This window comes from Bos indicus x Bos taurus, chromosome 14 (assembly GCF_003369695.1).
Source record: "Bos indicus x Bos taurus breed Angus x Brahman F1 hybrid chromosome 14, Bos_hybrid_MaternalHap_v2.0, whole genome shotgun sequence".
Lineage (NCBI taxonomy): Eukaryota > Metazoa > Chordata > Mammalia > Artiodactyla > Bovidae > Bos > Bos indicus x Bos taurus.
Window position 1 is genome coordinate 21,470,426 of NC_040089.1, and position 19,711 is coordinate 21,490,136.

At 45.3% G+C, this 19,711-nt stretch overlaps 1 protein-coding gene across 3 annotated transcripts in view; it reads right to left on the minus strand.

Moving 5' to 3' along the window:
- Nucleotides 1-294: 294 nt before the first annotated feature.
- ST18 (ST18, C2H2C-type zinc finger) overlaps nt 295-19,711 on the minus strand; it is an 88,895-nt gene continuing 69,478 nt past the window's right edge. For 2 of the 3 annotated variants that reach the window (XM_027560968.1, XM_027560967.1), the window contains exons 12-21: nt 16,592-16,707; nt 12,283-12,345; nt 11,453-11,521; nt 10,814-10,876; nt 10,633-10,713; nt 9,564-9,785; nt 4,423-4,511; nt 2,000-2,103; nt 1,751-1,894; nt 295-757 (exon numbers count right to left, since the gene is read on the minus strand). In XM_027560968.1, coding sequence (XP_027416769.1) covers nt 410-757; nt 1,751-1,894; nt 2,000-2,103; nt 4,423-4,511; nt 9,564-9,785; nt 10,633-10,713; nt 10,814-10,876; nt 11,453-11,521; nt 12,283-12,345; nt 16,592-16,707 — 1,299 coding nt within the window. In that variant the 3' untranslated portion in view covers nt 295-409. The remainder of the gene's footprint in view (nt 758-1,750; nt 1,895-1,999; nt 2,104-4,422; nt 4,512-9,563; nt 9,786-10,632; nt 10,714-10,813; nt 10,877-11,452; nt 11,522-12,282; nt 12,346-16,591; nt 16,708-19,711) is intronic. The other variant, XM_027560969.1, reaches the window with a different exon arrangement.

The window sequence follows — 19,711 nt, forward strand, 5'->3', positions numbered from 1 at the left end:
AAAAACACAAAGCTCGTGAAAGGGGTTGGGGGTGGGGGGTAGAGTGTGCAATAACAATTAAACTGGTCCACAGTGCAGTCCTTAGACAAGGATTTTCCTTCATATTTTTTTTGTCTTCTCCTTTAAACCCAGCCAGATATGTGATTTGAGAATAGTATTTCTAATATTTAAATTCTATTGGAAAATAAATTAATAAACACACTTGTAAAAATATGGCAGACTTCAAAATGCAGTTAAAAGATAAAAAACTCTTTGATTAGAAATAAATAAAATATAAAAATGTCACATTTATTTTACATATACTGTACAAAAAAAAACCCAAAAGAGTGCAATGAAGGAATAAAAGGAAAACATATGAAAATAAATAAGATCTAATATTTGACTGCATTGCTTTTTCATCCAGAGTCTATCATAGTTTTTCTTTCCTTTTCACGTCAGCTGGGGGGAGGGGGGAAATTAGTGCAATGTTGCAATTGTAAATGCAGTATGGCCACTGCCTGCCCGGGTGGCCTGGAGCCCCTCCAGGTGCGTCTGTGAGGCTGGCAGGGCTCCCCAGGGCTGGGGCACTGCGGTCTACACGTGGATGCCCTTGACTGCCTGCTTGATGCTCTCCAGCAGAGCTTTGCATTCCGGCGAGTAGTCCCGCTCCAGATTGCTGTACATGTCTGTGAGCGTGTTGACATACGCCTCGAAATTCTGCTCGCTGATGGGCCCCTGAAGGAGGACAGAACACGGGGCTCCAGTCACGGGACCTGGGCTGCCGGGAAAGGGGAAGCAGGTCTACGGGGTGTGGTATTCTGACCCTGGAGCCTGGGGAGGGGTGAGGGGACCTGTGAGGCGGTCGGAGTTCAGGGGGAGTCAGGGGTGAGTGTGTGGTGGGCTGGTCTGCTCACTCTTCACTCAGCTAGCGGGGTGAGTGTGACCACTTATCTGTGTCTATGTGCCAAGTCCCTTCAGTTGTGTCCCACTCTTTGAGACCCCATGGACTGTAGCCCACCAGGCTCCTTTGTCTGTGGGATTCTCCAGGCAAGAATAGTGGAATGGACTGCCATTCCCTACTCCAGGGGATCTTCCCAACCCAGGGGTTGAACCCACGTCTCTTACATCTCCTGCATTGGCAGGTGGGTTCTTTACCACTAGTGCCATCTGGGAAGGCCGACCGACTGTCTATACTTTGGGAAAAGCTTGGAGCCACATAGGGTGGAGGTCTGGCTACCGGGTCAGGCCCCTCCCAGCTGCACCCCTTCTGCACCCCTTCTCCCGAGGATGGGTCTCAGCCTCAGCTCCTGTGTGCATGAGCTCAGCACAGAGACCTCGTCTGTGGAAGGGGGTGCAGGCCAGGCAGGGGAGAGGAGGCCCTGCTCGTGCCAGAAGCTTCCCCAGACCACCCTGAGCTGGGATGGAAGGGATGTGGGGGTGGGGGGGCAGCTGTCTGGTGGGAATTGTCCTCTTTCATCCTCTAACCCCTTTGTCCACATTCCCCTTCTGAGAGTCAGAGGCAGGCTCTTTTCCCCCTTTCTCTGTCCTTCCAGGTGATGATGGGATCCACAGTCAGGTTTGTTCACCTCCTGCTCTCTGTGTGCTGGGGCACCTCCTCTCCCTGACCTGATGGCTCAAACTGAACAGCCCCTGGACATGTGGAAACTGCACACAAGTGGAAGGACTGAGTGACCAGCCCAAGCCACCCCTCTGCTCTAGCCCTGGGAGGGAGCCTGGGGGCATGGGGAGAGAGCCGTGGCCTCAGACTGACCATCTGTGGGAGCTGGATGTCTGCAAGGCTGGAGATGAGGGCCTGGCTGAGCCCCGCCAGCTCCTTCAGCAGGCTCTCATTGTTCTGTTCTATCAGCTTGTTCTCCTCCTCGATGGTCTTTAAGTTGCTCTCCATGGACGTGATCTGAAAGGGAGAGAACTTGGGAATGTGGAAGCAGATTTCGGAAGGACAGGGCACCAAGTGGGTCTTGTCCCATCCTTATCCCCTTCCCTCTTTATTTCTTTTTACCTGTGTCTGGAGTTTCATCATATCGGCTTCAATTTTAAGGTTGGACTCGTTGAGTTCCTTTATTTCTTCATCCAAATGCCTAATTTCTTCATCACTCTCTATACCTGTAAAAAGTCAGATTGTTTTAGTTCAAAATGAAAAAAGAAGACTGACAAATGTGAGTCCATCTATGTTTAATGTGTGGTTTGCTAAGTGAAAGCTGGACCGTAAAGAAGGCAGAGTGCCCAAGAATTGATGTTTTTGAACTGTGGTGCTAGAGGACTCTTGAGAGTCCCTTGGACTGCAAGGAGATCAAACCGGTCAATCTTAAAGGAAGTCAACCCTGAATACTCATTGGAAGGACTGATGTTGAAGCTGAAGCTTCAATACTTGGGCCACCTGATGCGAAGAGCCAACTCATTGGAAAAGACCCTGATGCTGGGAAAGATTGAAGGCAAAAGGAGAGGGCAACAGAGGATGAGATGGTTGGATGGCATCACCAATACAATGGACATGAACTTGGGCAAACTCCAGAGATGGTGGGGGACAGGGAAGCCTGGTGTGCTGCAGTCCATGGGGTTGCGAAGAGTCAGACATAACTTGGCGAATGAAAGTGAGACTTTAACTTGAAATGTTGAATTTTTACCCAAATCCATGTCCAAGATTCTAAGAAAGTGGGTTCAAAGTGTTGTAGGATGGACTCCCTTGGTAAGAAATGCCCCAGCATTCAATGTAGCTCTGCTGTGTTCCAGGTCTGCTGCCAGATGGGTTCACAAGTAAGGTCTCATTGGAACTTGGCTGGACCCTGTGGGGCAGGTGTCATCACCCCTCCCACGAAGAAGGCCAGAGCCTCACAGGGGCTAAAGGAGGCTCACTGACCACCGACACGACCACATCACCTGGCTGGGGCCAAGGGAAGGGGCAGGGCGGACCTGAGATCCAAGGCCTGTGAGTCCTCTTGTGCACAATGCTACCAGGACAGGAGCACCTGGACTGTGCTGATTAGTGACCAAATGTAGGGAGCCACTATTAGAGGCAGAGGGGGTCCTGGCAGGTGGGTTCAAGCCCAGGGACCCATAGCTTGACTTCTTCATGGACTTTAATCAGAAGCAAATGTGGTGTGGGGGCGGTGTGGCTTTGGAGTCTGAACACTGTCTGACCCTTGTTCTTGAAGTTGAGTCACTTCACCTCCTCGTGCTTCAATAAAATGCTGTGAGAATTAACACAAAAAAACATAAAGTGCTGAACAGACAACAGGTTCTCAATGAACGGGGTTCTTCCCGTCATTCTTTTATAGGAGGAATATGAGTGCATTTTAAAGATTTTAAAAGTTAGGAATAGTGGCTGATATTCAGATGCCAGAAGCAGGATTTAAGGTCATCTCAACAGTCCAGAATGATGACTCTAAACCAGAAGACGACAATTCAGCAGGATAAATGTGATCACCAGCGTTTAGATTTAGTAAGATCAATGCCTGGAAGCAGGCTGGGTGGGAATCGACAGTTTATGTGAAGAGGTACAGGCTCTGGGACCCTCCTGGGTCACTGCTCTGGAACAACGGTGTATCACCTACTGAAGCTGGGCCTCACAGGCTCCACGGCCCAGCAACTCTACTCCTAGGGCCGCCCCTGGGGCAAATGTTACACACCTACAACAGGAGGATGTGCAAGGTGCACGAGGCATATTGTGCATGGAAGCACAGCCTGGAAACAAGCCACTGTTTCTAAGAGTCACGCAGGGATTTAAAAGATGGAGCAATGCTTTCAGACTCGTGTAGAACTGAGTTCCAAAGATGCCATTGACTAAAATCGATAAAGCCAAGTAATGACTTCGCCTCTGTTCCCCAGATGCCTTAGGATGATCTTGAAAGAGAAGAACGCAAGCCTGAGAAAACACTGATGAGAACTCAAGAAAAGTACTTGGAAATCAGAGGGACATGAGAAGATTCCAGTAAGGAGGATGGCTTAGCCACTGTGTCAGGGGTCGATCATGGGAAAGCATGCAGGGAAATAGAGACAGAGATGCTGAATTAAACCATCTGGATTCACCATAAAAATATCATTCTGGGTGTAGGACAAAAGGTAAGGAAGGATTCAAACATGGGTGCCCAGACCTTGAAATTTGAAAGAGGGCGCATACCAGGAACACACACACATGCAGGCTCATACAAAAACTGTCATTTTAAGATTGAAGGACAAAAGTTCAACCAGTGTACCCTAATTCATCCAGCATCATTGCCCGATTTTCTTTGTTGGACATCCTTATTAAAAAATAAGGAAAAAACCAAGACATTGTTTTTTAGAGAAAGTTATAGCTTAGTTCAAATTTCAGGGAAGCGTCTTTCTTGCCCATTCAAATAGCACTTCCAGCATGGAGCAGGGTTTGGATGTGGGCCCCTTGGGGGGCCAAACCTTGGGGGTCGTGGCCCCACCCTGTCCTCCTACCTCCAGATGCTTTGACCTTGATGGTCATTAGTTCTTCAGAGACCTTGCCCTTCTTGATGGCTTGTGCATTGAGAGGACATCCAGACAAGCTGTGAAAGTGAAAATTACACCAGTGGGTGAAACCCATACTATTTCTTAGAAAAATTAAAATTTTGTATTCACTACATACTCTTTAGGTCTTTGCCTGCCTATTCATTACATTATAATCTGCAGTCTCTGTGCAGATAACAATATCTCCTAAAACAAAAGCAGTGAAAGTGAAAGTCGCTCAGTCCACGTTTAACTCTTTGAGACCCCATGGACTATACAGTCTGTGGAATTCTCCAGGCCAGAATACGGGAGCGGGTAGCCGTTCGCTTCTCCAGGAGATCTTCCCAACCCAGGGATCGAACCCACGACTCCTGCATTGGCAGGCAGGTTCTCTACCGCTGAGCCAGGTACCTGACAGTAAAATAAAAGGAGGGGCTGCCGGCACATTTAGGTGCCCTCACTGCTCGCAGTGTACTGTCCTGTAGACTGTTTATATATCTTTCTTACAAAGCTGTTCCATTCAGGCCTGCTTCTTTCATCTGTTTTATTTAAATTGCACCAAAATGATAATGACAACATTGAACAAAACATGTTTTCTGTTGGACATGATGAGATGATTTTTTGTTCTAAGCAGCCATTAATTTTTTGTCATTTGTTATATTTTTGGATCAACAACTTTGAAATAAAATTTAAAAATTATAATAATCAACCATTGAAAATATTTTTTCCCACGGAAATTTGGTTACTAATTATTCATGAAACAATCATTTTCCATCCAAAGATTAGGACATTTGGTAGAATGAAAGAGGATATTTCTGAAGCAAAACCCTTAGTAAATGCTTGTAGAGTGCATGCATTTTTTGAAGAATTTAAAATTATTCTATATTAAGATGATACGAAATAATACTAGATATGTATTTTACTACATGTAAAAGGAAGGCTGTGTGGTTTTCCGAGACTTGATAAATTATGAAATATTTTACACGGGAAATAAAATAATGGAGAAGCAGAAACTGAACTGTAACCATGATATTCTGTTTTGGAAACTGCTCATGTAAACAGTGGCCTCAACTGGCACAATATTATAAAGCAATTATCTTCCAATAAAAAAAAGAAAGAAGATGTGAAAAAAAAAAAGAGTGGCCTCTATAAGCTGCATTATCTTTCTTTCTTTTTCTGGGAAGTTTTTGCCAGTCTGTCTTGTTTTATGTCACCTACTGTGTTCTGAGAAAAGGGTCACAAACAGGATTACTGTCTAGCTGGTAAATGGGACTTTAAAAGTGACCTGCGGGAGGCTGGGAACAAGATGGATGTTAACGCCTCCAGAGAGTTCTCTGACTCTTCCCTTGAGGGTCTGGGTTATCCAGACAACGCGGGGTGAGAGGAGCGGTTGTGTGGATGGTCAGTGAAGCCCCACAGCCACGGGACTGACATCGAGTAGAGTTCACAAAAGATGCAAGACTCCGGCCTAAAGATGCCACTGGGGGCTTCCGTGGTGGGCCAGGGGTTAAGAGTCCGAGCCTGCAACGCAGGGGCACAGGCTCCATCCTGGTGGAGGAACTAAGATCCCACATGCTTGTGGCGGGGCCAAGAAAATTTTTTAAAAATGCCACTGGGTATTTTGTATCTCCAAGGATATGAAACAAATCCTAAATTTAAGAAAACTGGGGCTTGAAAATATTTTTAAAGTTCCTTTTTCTTTTGAGGAGGCCAGGTCCTCCACAAGGCTCAGTTCTTGCTGCTCAGGGAAAGGGGAGGTTGGCCGGCTGTCACCTTCAGGGTCTGGGCAATGTTTTGTAAAGGCAGGAAAGATGTGCTTTATATGGCTTGGACCAAATTCACAGTGCTATGAAAGTACAGGAAGGCAATTTTAAACTATAATGAAATTGCAGGTGACACATTTGTGTGAGGGACGTCCCTGTATAATAAATTTATAATCTTCAATAAAATGACAGTTATATCTAGTAATAAATGAGTTATATTTAGTCCCAGGACTTCTGGTTTTCAGCTTCGAACATCCATGAGTGTGTGTGTGTGTTTGTGTATTTAATACAACACCATTCGTCACCTCAGTTGCCATTCTTTCAAAGTGGAGGTTTGTAACATGAAGACGCAAAGCAAGGTTGTAAAGTACTTATCATGTAATCCTGATGCTGGGAAAGATTGATGGCAGGAGGAGAAGGGGGCTGCAAAGAATGAAATAGTTGGATGGCACCGCTGACTCAATGGACATGAGTTTGAGCAAACTCCAGGAGATAGTGAAGGACAAGGAAGTCTGGCATGTGGCAGTCCGTGGGGTTGCAAAGAGTCAGACATGACTTAGTGATGAAACAAAAACAGCAAATACAACACTGACGTCATGCACAGGTAACTGTCCTTCATAATTGTTCTCGTTTTGCTGAATCTCAAATGGGAAAAGTTACAGACCGTGCCTTAGAGGATGCCCAAGAGGAATCTGCAGGAGTGTTTGCCTGGTGGTTGGAAGGAGCCAGGAAATACCAGGGGTGAGCTGGTACCTAGCTCAGGAGAGGAGCTTTGTGTCCTGATGCTGTGAGCTGTGCACGGGGGCAATTCTTGAACTTCCCTGCACAAGGATTTGTCTGTCAAAGGAGGCAACCACAGCGCCTGTAGCTCATGGGGTTTGTGAGGGTTTAAAGGAATAAACAGTGTGAGGAACTTAGTTGGAACAGGCTCTCTGCCAGGACAGAGCAACCTGGATGGCGGCTGGCCTTTGGCAGAGATGGGAAAGACAACCGAACCACGTCAGGATGTTAGGGGCGAGAACAGGACAGATAAAGGTGCATCGTAGGCCAGTAGTGTGATCCCAGCACAAGTCATCCCTACTGTAATGAATTATTGCATATATGCACATATATTAATACAACTGTTCAAAACGGAAAGGAAATAGTCTGTGTCAAACACTTATTATGTGCCAGGCAATAAGCTAGGCATTTTATTGTATTACTTGTATGAAATCCCATACAGCGTAAAAGAAAAGCATTCCACCTCAAAGAGAATTTCCCCAGGTGACGTTCAGGCTCTCTGAGTAGCAAGACTGAAAAGCAGTGCAATCTGAATTATTCATTTGTCTAAACTCTTAATTGTTTCTCTTCTATAAAATAATATCTCTGCATTAATATTGCAGCCTATACTTTTTGAGCTCCTAATTTGCTTTTTCACATTACAAAATAAACAGCCTGTACATAGAGACACACAATGCATATCTACAGTTGAAAGAACAGCCTTGAGGGGTTTACCATGCGTTTACCTGCAAACACAGAACACGCTTTCAAGCCTCACCAGCCCCTTAGCAAGAGCTGTCTCCTGGCCCCCAGAGACGGCCACTGACTCCAACTATAGAGGAGTAATTACCTGACTCTTTAAAAATGGGATTTTGCTACATGTTTTTTCACTTGGTGGAAACAAAATCATAACATACGTGTCCCTTGGCGCTGTGTCACTCAGTACCTGCTCCAGTCCTCGAGGAGCCTTCAGGCCCACACGGATCAGCAGCCCCGCATGGGGAACCACTGCTGTTTCCTGTGCTTCGGGGACCGTGGTGGGGGGCGGGTGGGGGGCACATGGGCCCCGGCCTGGAGTCAGGGGAATAGACCTCCTCGGACATGTCTGTCTCTGCCTCCAGGTTCAGGGGTGTCTCTGGGGCTGAGCCAGCAGCTGGATGGCAGGGCACCCTCGCTCACTTGCCCCATTACACCTGATACATCAGCTTCCCGACACAGTTCTTCCAGCTCCTCCTCCTCCATCCACAGCCCTGAGGGTCCCTGCACCCTCATCAGGCCTTGGTGTCATCATGTAAGACTATCCAGGCGTTTACAGAGAATTCTAACTGAGGGATGTGCTCCCCACTGTTGAGCATTGAAGTTTCATTATTGATGTCAACATGGATATTACGGTGTCTGTGATAAGGAAGCATGGCCGCTGTGGAGCCCGTGTGCCACTGGGCTCACCTGATTTGTGACTGTCCTTCCTAAATAGGATATGGCAGTGTAGACCCAGCAGAAAACAGTGTGGCTGCTGTGAACGTGATCAGGCATCTGAGAACCATCAGAAAAGCAACCATCGGAAGAGTTCAGGGGCACTTGGGCCCAGGTACAATCCCTGGTCAGGGAAATAGATCCCAAAGGCCACCACTAAAGATCCTGTATGTTGCAACTAAGACCCAGCACAGCCAAATAAATCAGTAAATAATAAATAAATGTTAAAGGATAAAGAGTCCAGGTTCCTCTACAAGCAGGTGTGACTCTCAGAGAAGAGAACCTCATTTCCCAACATACAGACACGCACCTGGGAATGGAATCAGCTTTGCTGTGTTTGCATCCTGCCCATGAGCAGAGCTCCAGGACTCCCTCGTGCTTCATCAGATCTTAAATCTGCATCATGAACCACAGCCCCACGACGGGAAGGGCCCAGTGCCCGGAGAAGCATGCAGGAACCCTCCAGGTCCTCTCCTTGAGGTGGAATGAGGACGACACCTGGGCTAGGATCAGTGTTCCTGGCCACGGGCGGGGTGAAGTGCATGCCACTGAGTGAATAAGGAGCTGAGTACTTGGGAAGCTAGAAAGACTTTTCTGAACCTCTCTCGTCCTCTGTGTACTTATCAGTGGCTGTGTCCTTTTCTTTCTGGCTGCTGGGACAAGTCATAGCTTCCCAGCTGCAAACTATCTACCATTTGGTCTGAAATGGAGCCAGTTCGTGAGCAGAAGGGAATGACATCAATGAGTAAAATGAAGCTTCACAACCATACGACATCAGAGAGTCGTTGGGTCACCACCTTCTGGCTCACCACCCAGAAGTAAAACAAACCCTTGAAAGATAGAACCATCCGAAAAACAGTGGCAAGAGCAACATTTGAGGACAAAAGACCCAAGCACAGTTTTGAAAGTACCTGAAAGTCGAGCAGTGAGTTTCAGAAATAGAGAAAAGAACATTTTCCATCTTTCAAACTGGTCTAATATCTCTCTGGCAAGACTTATTGCTTGAAATCTAAGGTGCTCACTGCTCGAACATTTCTGACCTTGGAGGGGTCTCTCCCTCCGACCCAGCAAGTGACAATCAATCATACCAACCACATGACAGACAGCAAAGCTCACCTCCTGTGGGTGACGAACACATTGTTGACGTGGCCCAGCCCATTGCAGCCTGGCAGGGGGCAGTGGGGAAGTTCCTGTTTGTTCAGCTTCCAGGAGAGGGGTGCCCCATTGAGCGGGTTCTCCTTCTGTCTCTTGGCAGCCAGGGGACATCCAGACGCCGTGCGGTGGGACGTGTATTTACCTGATATGTGACCTTGGCCGTCACACCCAATCACAGGGCATCTAGAGAAACATAACACAGTCATTAGCTGCTGGGGGAGATGAGATAACCCAGGTGAGGTGCTGTGACCAAATTGAGGAGGCGATGGTGAGTTCAAATCACACAGGAATCAACTAAGGGAGATGATAGGGTTTACCAGATGTCTGGTAGATGCTGTCTACCTTCGACCAGGGAGACAATGGGTCCTGGCAGTGACAATGGTCCCCAGGCTCTGAGCTAAGCAACTGTCGTGCATTATCTGGAGGAGAGAGCTGTCATCCCACTTTATCATGTCATTGTGCCAACTCCCTTCAGTCGTGTCCGATTCTTCCTGACTCTATGGACTGTAGCCCACCAGGCCCCTCTGCCCATGGGATTCTCAGGTGAGAATACTGGAGTGCATTGCCATGCTCTCCTCCAGGGGATCTTTCTGACCCAGGGATGGAACTCACATCTCTTAAGTCTCCTGCATTGGCAGATGGGTTCTTTACCACTAGGGCTACCTGGGAAGCCCATCACCCAAGGCTTGAGGCATATTTCTCAGAGGAGGGAATTCAATTTAGATAAAATTGTGTCTTAGGCAGAATGGAAGTTCCAGGGGAGGTACAACCATGTTGATGACACCAGGGCACATCCCCAGGAGGCTTCCTTTTGAAACAGACTGAAAAAAGAAACCCCGTACTCCTTCTGCAGCATCTGAGAACCGAGCGAGCACAGGTGGGGAAGGGGAGGTTTCCTCCTGCCCCTGACCGCTCTGTCTGTGCTGTTCCAGCACTCGTGATGCTGGGTCCCCAGCCACCTCCCAACCTGGATCCCAAGTCCTGCCCGCTGACCCTTGTTAGGCTTCTGCCCTAAAGCCAGGTCACTTACTTGAGTTCAGGGTCTTCTTTTTCTTCCTTGGTAGGAGTCACCTTGACACCACCTTTCCTAGCACGAGGGCAGCCGGACAGGCTGAAGCAGGGACCCAACAAAAAGCAAGAGAGAAGTGTGTGATCTCATGGTATGCTGCTGCCCCTCTGATCTCCATCTTGGGGGCAGGGGTCTGTCCTACCTGCGGTGGGAGGCATAGTTTCCGGTCACGTGCCCTGAACCGTCGCAGCCTGGGGTAGGACACCTGGAAAAATGAAAGCAGAGCTGGGCCCCTGTTGGCGTGGCAGAAGCGTGGGTCCCAGAGCCAGGCATTCAAAAACAGGATGAGCCGATTATGGGGGGCTCTTTTTGCTTAAATACAACTGGTTTTGGCTAAGAATCCATTCATGCTGATGTATGGCAAAACCAATACAATAGTGTAAAGTAATTAGCCTCCAATTAAAATAAATTTATATTAAAAAATAATAATAATAAAAGGAAATGCTGATATGTAACTACTTCCCAGTGCTTGGCAGAAACCGTATCTGTTGTTAGCCTGCACTCTTCTTTTCTTCTTTTTAACCTTATTTTGGAATAACCTGAGATTTGACCCACAACTTACCACTGGGCGCCTGTCAGCATCATGCAAAATTCTCATCTTTTGTTCAAGGTCAGTACATTTCCAAGGCCAGTAAATGAACTAAACTAAATTTCAGGGACTTGATTTTAGTTGTGGACTTTTGGTAAGAAGGTACATGGCTGTGGTTTACTGAGGTGCCATCTGCCCCTGGTTAGGACCACCCTGGCCAGACACAGGTGCAGAGGCTGGGTCCACACTTACTTGAGCTCCTGAGAGTTGGCTGCCATGAGGGATTTCAGGGTCTTATCTGCCAGGGGACATCCAGAAACACTGAAGAGGGAGGAGAGAAGCAAAAATAAGACATGCTGCCACACGCAGGCCTGACCCGGGGGCAGCCTCAGATTCTGAACAAACCCACGTTCAACCCATGGACAGGGGTCTGGAAAAAAGAACCAGGTCTGAACCCGGGTTAGCTGGATCAGGCTTTGGACACCTGAACTACTTCTCGTAGACTGTGGTTTGCTATTTACCAAGCCAGGGGCTTTACCCAGGGACACCCAGACCCTAGTGATGACCGACCCAGAGAACCCTCTGTCTGAATCCTGAGGGATGGTGCTCAGGGTTAAAGCCACAGCCAGAGGGACAGCGAGCCACACAGTGACGCAGGAGGGTGGAAGGGCCGAGCTCTCACTATCTGCTCCGCTGTCTCTTTACTCCTGCACCGGCCTCCGGCTCCGGGGAGGAAGTCCCCACAGCGTGAAGGGTCAGCCCGGTCACTGCTGTCCTTCCTACCTAGGTTTCGTGTAAAGCTAAACGGGACCACAGTCTGAGGTGAACACTAGCTTCTGGGTTGTAGCCTGCACCACAGGATCAGAAAATCATTTTTGATAGTAAAAGTATAATTTCTTTACAACATAAGTAGAAAGACTGAAGATTTAAGTTAGCTTTATTTCTGAGAAACAAAATGAGCCAAACACCCAACTAACTCAGCCTCCAATTTCCAATGGAGAGAATGTCTTTCTAGAAGGGCTGAGGACAAGTCCTTGAAGAGGATGGGATGATGGAGCCTGACCCAGCAGGCGGTGAGCTACCTGCGGTGAGATGCATAGTTGCCCGTGACGTGGCCACTCCCATCGCATCCTGGTGTCGGACAGCTGGGTCAATAAAAACACAGAATCAGGATTAGGTGCATTCATGGGGGCATTGGCTCTGCCTGACTGGTTATGAATGTGGTAGCTTCTCTTTTAAGACAAGTTAAAGGCAATGGCAACCCACTCCAGTACTCTTGCCTGGAAAATCCCATGGACAGAGGAGCCTGGTAGGCTGTAGTCCATGGGGTCACTAGGAGTCAGACACGATTGAGCAACTTCACTTTCACGTTTCACTTTCATGCATTGGAGAAGGAAATGGCAACGTACTTCATTGTTCTTGCCTAGAGAATCCCAGGGATGGGGCAGCCTGGTGGGCTGCCTTTTATGGGGTCACACAGAGTCGGACATGACTGAAGCGACTTAGCAGCAGCAGCAGCAGCAGCAACACATATGAGATGTGCAGAAGCTAAAGTAAATAAGGAACTAAGGATGTAGCTGTATAATGACCTGCAAACTCGCTAAGAAGAAACTTGTATGGGCTTAGCTGCTCAGTCATGTTCCACTTTTTGCGACCCCATGGACTGTAGCCCACCAGACTCCTCTATCCATGGAATTCTCCAGGCAAGAATACTGGAGTGACTTGCCATTTCCTCCTCCAGGGGATCTTCCCAACCCAGGCATCAAACACATGTTTCCTACATTGGCAGGTGGGTTCTTTACCACTGAGCCACCTGAAAAGCTCAAGAAGAAACTTATGGTCCTAAATTACGAGTTTCCAGCCTTGTATCAGTTCTCTGATTCAGAATGATGCCAGAAAGTGATGTTAAAACGTGTTTTCTGGTGATGGGTGAGAGTCAACAGTCAATGCTGTTCTATTTCTTTGAAAACACGGGCTAAAAAATAATTATTATAAACCCATGCTTTATCATGATAGTGGCTCTTAGGATTACTGGTACCAACTACATCATAGATTTCAGAAAGTTTTGTAAATTTTTAAAGAGAAAGATAACGTAGTAGCTTCATAAACATGTTAGAAATCACCTGAAAAAGATCTTTGAAAATACTACCTATGGCTGACACATAAATTGACATTTCAGATGGGAAAGCTGCTGACAGTACAGAAATAGTTAAGAGGTCTAGTTAATAAAGCTTGTGATCAGTTTCATCCTAAGGTTTGAACCCACCAAAGACACTCACGAATCAACAACCTAAGCAGTAGTCTCTCCCACCCACCTGCCCAGAGTCTGTCGCAGGCACTTCATTCATCTGAGAAGCTGGTCACATTCTGTGTATCTTATGTGTGGTTTAAAAATAATGAAAGAGGATAGTTGTTCTGAACAGGTTTACTCCCATAGTTAACAGGGAGTAACTGTTTTCTCAGTTGGTTTCTCAGCCATTTATTTTTCTCTGACACTGCTAAAATGTTGCTGGGGGTGAGCAGATTGACCCCCGCCCACTCAGTGGCCTTTATGACGGTGCCAATAATCAGAGGAAGCATCAGCTATGTCAGTCATGCCTTCTGATGTTCTAGGCACCCTGCCTTATGGAGAGGTTTACCCATGTGTGGAATCAGACTCTGTCCCTTTAGAGGAGTATCTGGGGATAGTCTCATGACATTCAAGATTTTTGAAATGTCATCTTCTCAGTATATTTTTCCTGTAAGCTACTTTCCAATCATTCTCAGGTAGTCTAAAGAAACCATAAGGGTAGAACACCTCCATCTCTCGAGAGATGCCTAATTTTCAGAGCTTGATCTGAGCTAAACCAGCCAGCTCTCTGCCCACCACCTTCTTAGAACATCAGGAAGGAAAATTAAAAACTACAAATATATGCAAACAAAAAAAAAGAACAACAATTCACATCTGAGCTGAGTTATCCTGCAAGTGCCAGTCGCCCGATCAACAGAGAAACAGTCTTTTCTGATCATTATGCAGCTGGAATATTCAGAGCGTGAGGGATGGCTTATAACAGCCTGGGAATTCCCACTTTGGAAATACATCGCCACCTGGTGTGCCAAAACAGCATTGCGTTTATTTTATTTCACTTTAAATTTTATTTCTATTTTTTTTAATCATCCTTATTAATACTGCCAGGAGAGGCAAAGAAGTGCCAATGATTTTTAAACCAGACAGTGATAAATTACTTAGAAAGTATAATGATAAAGCGTGCATTTAGGAAGTATAATGATAAAGCTTGCGTTTAAATAGTGGCTAATTATTTTGTTGAAGCTTTGTGCTTTAAAGAGGTCAAGCAATAAAGCAAAGGCTGAAGGAGTGACATAGTAGGAAAAATTGATGCGTTGGGCTCTGATGGCTGGGTTAATTTACAGATCTTCAATGAGAAATCTTACACAGTAACATGTGCCAGTTGGGTGATACATTCTGGGAAGATTTGCAAAGGAAAGCGTCACAGTTTAGAGAAAGGAAACCAGCTAGTTCCCTCAGTAAGTGGCGCTCAAAATCTAAATGAATTTATGTTGATCCCATAGCATCGGAAAATCTACTCTAGCCAAACAGTTTCTGGTAAGCAATTAAGGCACATTTACCGGTTAGAAACATAAAGCATGATAAGGACTGGGTGAGTTGTTTACAGAACCTGTGTGTGACACAGGTTTGTGGGAGTGTGTGGTATCCACCCCAGTGCTCATCTGTCCTGAAAAAAGAGGAAAACCACAAGGCCTCTAAGGAGTTCTTGTCCTAGGAATTCATGACTACATTCTGAAAATCGTTCACTGCATTTTCGGAGCCCTTTCTCTTTGCACCAATGAGAAGGGCCCATGACAACATAATTGCACTTCATCTTTCTCTCCAACATGGTGATGCAGGTTAATCATCAGTTTTTCACACTACATTTAGTTTGAAACAACTATGGAAATTTCCAAAATCTGCCTTCAAAGGATAAACATTGGCCCTTTTTGAGGATCTTTGAGATAATATTGCAGAAACAAAATCCATACAAAAATTTTAGAAACTTGACTAGCAGGCCATGAGGATGTAAGTACCTGGCTGCCCAGGTCACCTCCCAGGGGGTACAGTGCTCAGGGATGCTCAGGCATCAGGAAACACTATTCTTGTAAGGGAACCCGATGCTTGGACATTCTGCCTTTTCTGCTTTGACTTCGCTGAACTTCCTGTGGCATTTGAAACCACCAAAGGCCCAGGTGGAAATTTTCTGAGCTCTCAGCTCCCATGACCATCACTTTCCTCCCTGTCCCCAGGTTTGTATTCTTTGTGGGCATCTCTGACCCTCTCAGGTCCCAGCAGGATGCGTGCTCTCAAATTCTGGGATGAGCACTCTGTCCTCTTCTTTCTATATGTCTTCCCCAGAAGCACCGTCTCCCAGGCCACACCTCACGTCTGCATCTCTAGTTAACATTTTAGAAGATCTTTCTGACCCCAGATGGTCCCCCACATGCATACGGCCTCAGAAGAACTCTGCACACTGCTCTTCCCCAAATAGCCCAGCACTAGCTCATGTTTCTGCTCAAACATCCTGTGGTCTGTTCACGGAAAACTTGAACCAGGCCATCTTCTCAGGGCCCTTGTCCTGCCCCCGCCTTCTGACTCTTTCTCTCTTCAGGCTGCCTGGTCCTGGGGCTTGGTGTAGGGCCTTCTGGTCCACGCAACCCTTTCTGATGAACAACCCACGGCAGCTTGACCAGTATTACCTGCCTGGGTCTTTCAACTCTCCTGAGTCACAGAACTCCTTTAGAATGTAACAAAACCCATGAACTCCCTTCCCAAATAACATTCTGCAGGAAGTTTTAAAAGTTTCTGGGCTTCCCTGGTGGCTTGGATGGTAAAGAATCTGCCTGCATTGTGGGAGACCTAGATTCGATCCCTGAGTTGGGAAGATCCCCTGAAGACAGGAATGGCAACCCACTCTAGTATTCTGGCCTGGAGAATTCCATGGACAGAGGAGCCTGACGGGCTACAGTTCTTGGGGTCACAAAATGTCAGATACAGCTGAGTGACTAACACTCACACAGACTACCTCTAGCCCTAACTTGGCTCCTCTGAGGTCAGGGAATGTCCGATTAAGATCTCTGACCAGAACATAAACATTTCTAATTGTTTTGCATATTTTGTCTTTCAATTTGACTTTTAATTTCCTTAGCACAAGATCAAGTCATGCACCTTTTTTTCATAATCCTCTTAGTTCTGAGTAGAGGTCTAGGTACACACAGCATATTTAACTACCGGTCAGTCGAAATTGCCCTGAAACAGTGCCAAGTCAACTCCATAGGCCAAGGTATTATTACTCAAGGCTTTGATCAGGAGTCTCCATTCTAGAACCACAGGTCACTCACGTGATGAGTTCTTTCTTGAGATCTCTGGTGTGGAGCTTGGGTTTAGGGCTTGGTATGGAGGCCTCTCCAGAGAACTTCTTTTCCTCTAAATTTTCTAGAGAGCTCACTGGGTCTTTCTGGGAAAAAAAAAAAAAAATACAGAAGCACACAAGATGTTAGGAAACCCTGGAAAAACAATTGTATTTGAAGTCATCAGGGTCAAATCTGAGTTTTGGCTTAAAGACTTAGATGACATCCCCTCACCGGATTTGTACACAAAATAAATAAAATAATAAGGGTACACCCGGACTGCCATGGACTTTTATCCTTGGTAAAGAATGAGAAATTACAACTCACAGGCACAATTTTTAAAAGTTCACATGTTGGCAGATAAAACTACAGAGGAATTTCTTGAGCCATGTAAATAAGTTAATATTGTAATATATTAACTTCAGTATATTTCAAGCTTTACAGTATAATAAACATTTCCTGGAGAACATGGAAATAGTTCTTTATGTACGTAGTGTGCGAGTGTGCTAAGTCGCTTCAGTCATGTCTGACTCTTTGTGACCCCACATACTGTAGCCCACAGGGCTCCTCTGTCCTTGGGATTCTCCAGGTTGCCATGTACACAGTAGGCACTGGTAAAACAAAAGAAATTCTGCAAAAAATGAATCACACAAATTTTTAAATAGAGAATGAAGAAGTAAATTGAGCTTATTAGAATGTCCTTCCTGATATGCAAATAATATTTAAACTATTTGCTTAAATGCACAGTGGTTGAGTCCACAATGTCTCAGCAGCGTTTAGCTTGATTTTTCTGGACACCTGTTTTTAGTCTCACATCAATCACTTCCTGTTTTCCTTTACCTCTTTTGCTAAGTTGGTTTTTTCTCATGTTTTTTACTCTCTGGATGGACTATCTTGTTGGATTATCATTAATTTTCATGGTCTTCTTTTAAGCTTAGTACTGATCCTGATTTCATAAGGAAATCTCATTGACCCTTTCACATCACTTATTTACCATATGATATATTACTGTCAGGCAACTCATGATGGTTTCACTCAAACACATAATTAGTTTACTTTTATCGTTAAGCTTATATTCAGTAAATGTAATACTTTCTGGATTTAATATTAAAATGAGGTTAACTACTTTGCCAACAAAGGTCCATCTAGTCAAGGCTATGGTTTTTCCCGTGGTCATGTATGGATGTGAGAGTTGGACTGTGAAGAAAGCTGAGTGCCGAAGAATTGATGCTTTTGAACTGTGGTGTTGGAGAAGACTCTTGAGAGTCCCTTGGACTGCAAGGAGATCCAACCAGTCCATTCTGAAGGAGATCAGCCCTGGGATTTCTTTGGAAGGAATGATGCTAAAGCTGAAACTCCAGTCCTTTGGCCACCTCATGGGAAGAGTTGACTCATTGGAAAAGACTCTGATGCTGGGAGGGATTGGGGGCAGGAGGAGAAGGGGATGACAGAGGATGAGATGGCTGGATGGCATCACTGACTCGATGGACGTGAGTCTGGGTGAACTCCGGGAGTTGGTGATGGACAGGGAGGCCTGGTGTGCTGTGATTCATGGGGTCGCAAAGAGTCGGACACGACTGAGTGACTGAACTGAACTGAACTGATCTATTAAAAAAAAACTGTCTCCTAAATCTCAAAAGTATTGATCCATTTAAGATGAGAAAATGATTTTGAGTTATTGAAGGCAAATCTCATTTAAATTGCATGGACATGACATTGCAAGGGTAAATACAATTTTAATCATTCTGAGTTGACACTCAAAATCAATGGAAAACAAAATCCGTGGATTTTCCCAATCTAAGAAGAATTCTAAGCCTTGATCTCAGTTATAAAGGCAAATGTAATTTCCTTAATTAATTACCTGGACAACAGTTCAATCGATTATTTTACACAAGACCACACAGTGGTGAAAACATGCATGAATGACCTCAAGGAACAGGATCTTCAGAGCAAATTAGTAAAACCTGGTTTGGTCTAATTTCTTTTTTCATATTAAATACTGAGTATTCCATTTTGAATTATTGATAAATGTTTGAAACTAGTAGCAGAAAATCATATATCACTAAAAAACAAAGAGAAATGGGTGCTTGATGATCGTTGTCTATTAAGGTACAAGGAGAAGGGTTATTTTAATGCTGCTTCTGTGAAATATATAGAAAACAAGTGAATGATGCTTATGCTTTCACATTTCACAATGTGACTAGAGCAAAGCAATTCCTAATTATAAGAGCTTAAACTGGATACACTATTTTTTAAAAAAATATTATTTGCTATTTATTTGCTGTGCTGGGTCTTCATTACTGCCTGGGCTTTTCTCTAGTTGTGGCGAGCAAGGGCTACTCTCTAGTTGCGGTGCGTGGACTTCCCATTGCAGTGGCTTCTCTCGTGGAGAGAAGCTTGTGGAACACAGGCTCTAGGCGCACAGGTGCTTCAGGAATTGCAGCTCCTGGGCTCCAGAGCACAGGCTCAGTAGTTGTATCGCACGAGCTTAGTTGCTCCGAGGTACGTGGGATCCTCCCGGACCAGGGATCGAACCCGTATCTCCTGCATTGGCAGGTGGATTCTTTACCACTGAACCACCAGGGAGACCCCCAGATACACTATTATCCATTTCATTTGGAGGTGCCTGGATTCAGCGTGGGTACTGTTTTCCACTATAATTTATAAAACGTCTTGGCCTTTTACAAATGTATATCCAATGACCTCTTCTGCTAAGTTGATATTTTGTAATGCTTTTACTCACTGGATGGAATCGCTATTAATTGATCCAAAAGCAATGTTGGATCATTACTAATTTTCATGGCCTTCTTTTCAGTTTAGTACTGATCCTGACTTCACAAGAAAGACAAAGAACAGACTTTGTTTTTCTGTTCAGATGTTAGATTTTTCACAAAAATGGCATAAAGCAGAAAAGAGCTATTTTATTATTTTCTTTGTGATAGGAATTAGCAAAGTATCTCTAAGAAGGCATGTACATTTACAGATGAACATATAAAGGTTATCAGCTGTTGTTTGTTGAATCTGCACACTGTAGAAGACAAGGGAATAAGAGATTCTGAAAGAAATAATCATCTATGAAAGCTTAACTTACTTGACTCAAATACATTCAAA